Raw genomic sequence first — 1,327 nt, 5'->3', positions numbered from 1 at the left:
CCGGTGGATTTGGACATCGTCCACCTTCATCCATACAATATGGCGGTGGACAATTATTTATTCCATCGTGTTCCAGACTCTTTGATATACATGTGTCATCGTAGCATCGTAACAAATTATCATGACCGCAATCTGATGGGAAAAAAAGAGACAAAAAACAATTAAATTAAAAACAAATACATTTCAATTTTGCATAGAGCACAACAGTCCATGTCTTTCATCAGTATCGCACTTAATATTTCACACATAAGCAACTACTTTATTTTTGTTTCATTTGTTTAAGTAGACGTTTTTTTAAGTGAACCACACAGTGCTATGGATGTTTTTAATATAGGTCTAGAGCTGTTACAGGCACCGCAAAGGTGCGACCACTTTTCTTGTAAGTCCTGATCTTTCTTGTGCGGCAATGGAAAGATTATATGAAATAAGTGCGGGAACTAATGCCCGCTCTTCTACGGTGCCAATAATAGCTCTCAATCAGTTAAAAAGTTCCGCAACTTCTGGGTTTCTATATTTTTCCAATAAAATTGTTCATCGGGTGCCTTGTGTGCTCCACCCAATGTTTTGACAGAATAATTGACTACAGAATGTTCTATGAAACCAAATGAAACAATTCGCAAGTGGATTTAAGCATCGTTTACCTTCATTCGCTGTAAAAACTAGTTCAACATCAAGCGTATTATCGATATTTTTGAGCGGTACAAATCTATCCAATTTCAAAGTCACCTCGATGATACCGCCACCTTCTCCAAAATAAATTTTGCGCACATCATCAACCGATGCATTCAATTGGCCACAGTACTTGGGTGATTTTGTATCGCCAAATTTGAATCGAATATAATCGATACAATCTTCGGAATTGGAATTTTTTCGTAAGTTTAATCGACGTATCGATACAAAAACGCCACGATTCCGTTGCTTTTCACCATCAATCATAGCAACCACACGAAATTTACAATCATCGATTCGTTTGAATGTCGATGAATTCCATGACAAATGTACCAATGCGGCCGAATCGCCCATTTCACCTAAATGCACCTCTTTCATATTTCGCATGATTGTGTTGAAACTTTTCAAAAGACTATCAGCGGGCGGACATAAGTCGTTTAAATGACCTGCAAATGGTAAATAATTCAGAATGCACCAAAATTTTCCAAAAGCCAATAAAAAATCAATATAAATATGCACATATGAATGAGATATTGTATCACACTTACGCGTTTGATAGGCAAACACTTGGTTCAACATAAATAACAATATGTTTATAACTAGTATTTTCAAATTCATGGCAGCTAATTTACTTTTTTACAGTCCTGAAAAACAAATG

General features: G+C 36.1%; 1 protein-coding gene across 1 annotated transcript; it reads right to left on the bottom strand.

The window, feature by feature from the left end:
- Positions 1-24: 24 nt before the first annotated feature.
- On the bottom strand, positions 25-1,248 carry LOC116350074 (the record flags this gene model as incomplete). The annotated part of the gene is made up of 3 exons (XM_031781798.1): positions 1,218-1,248; positions 642-1,115; positions 25-132 (listed from the first exon to the last, which is right to left on the bottom strand). Coding segments are annotated over exons 1-3 (613 nt in total), but the record flags the coding sequence as incomplete, so codon positions are not given.
- Between the last annotated feature and the right edge of the window lie 79 nt (positions 1,249-1,327).

The sequence above is a fragment of the Contarinia nasturtii genome, unplaced genomic scaffold (assembly GCF_009176525.2).
Source record: "Contarinia nasturtii isolate CC-2019 unplaced genomic scaffold, AAFC_CNas_1.1 Cnas_scaffold_3467, whole genome shotgun sequence".
Taxonomy (NCBI): domain Eukaryota; kingdom Metazoa; phylum Arthropoda; class Insecta; order Diptera; family Cecidomyiidae; genus Contarinia; species Contarinia nasturtii.
Note: the sequence above shows the minus strand (reverse complement) of the source record. Positions and strands in the feature narration are given on the sequence as shown.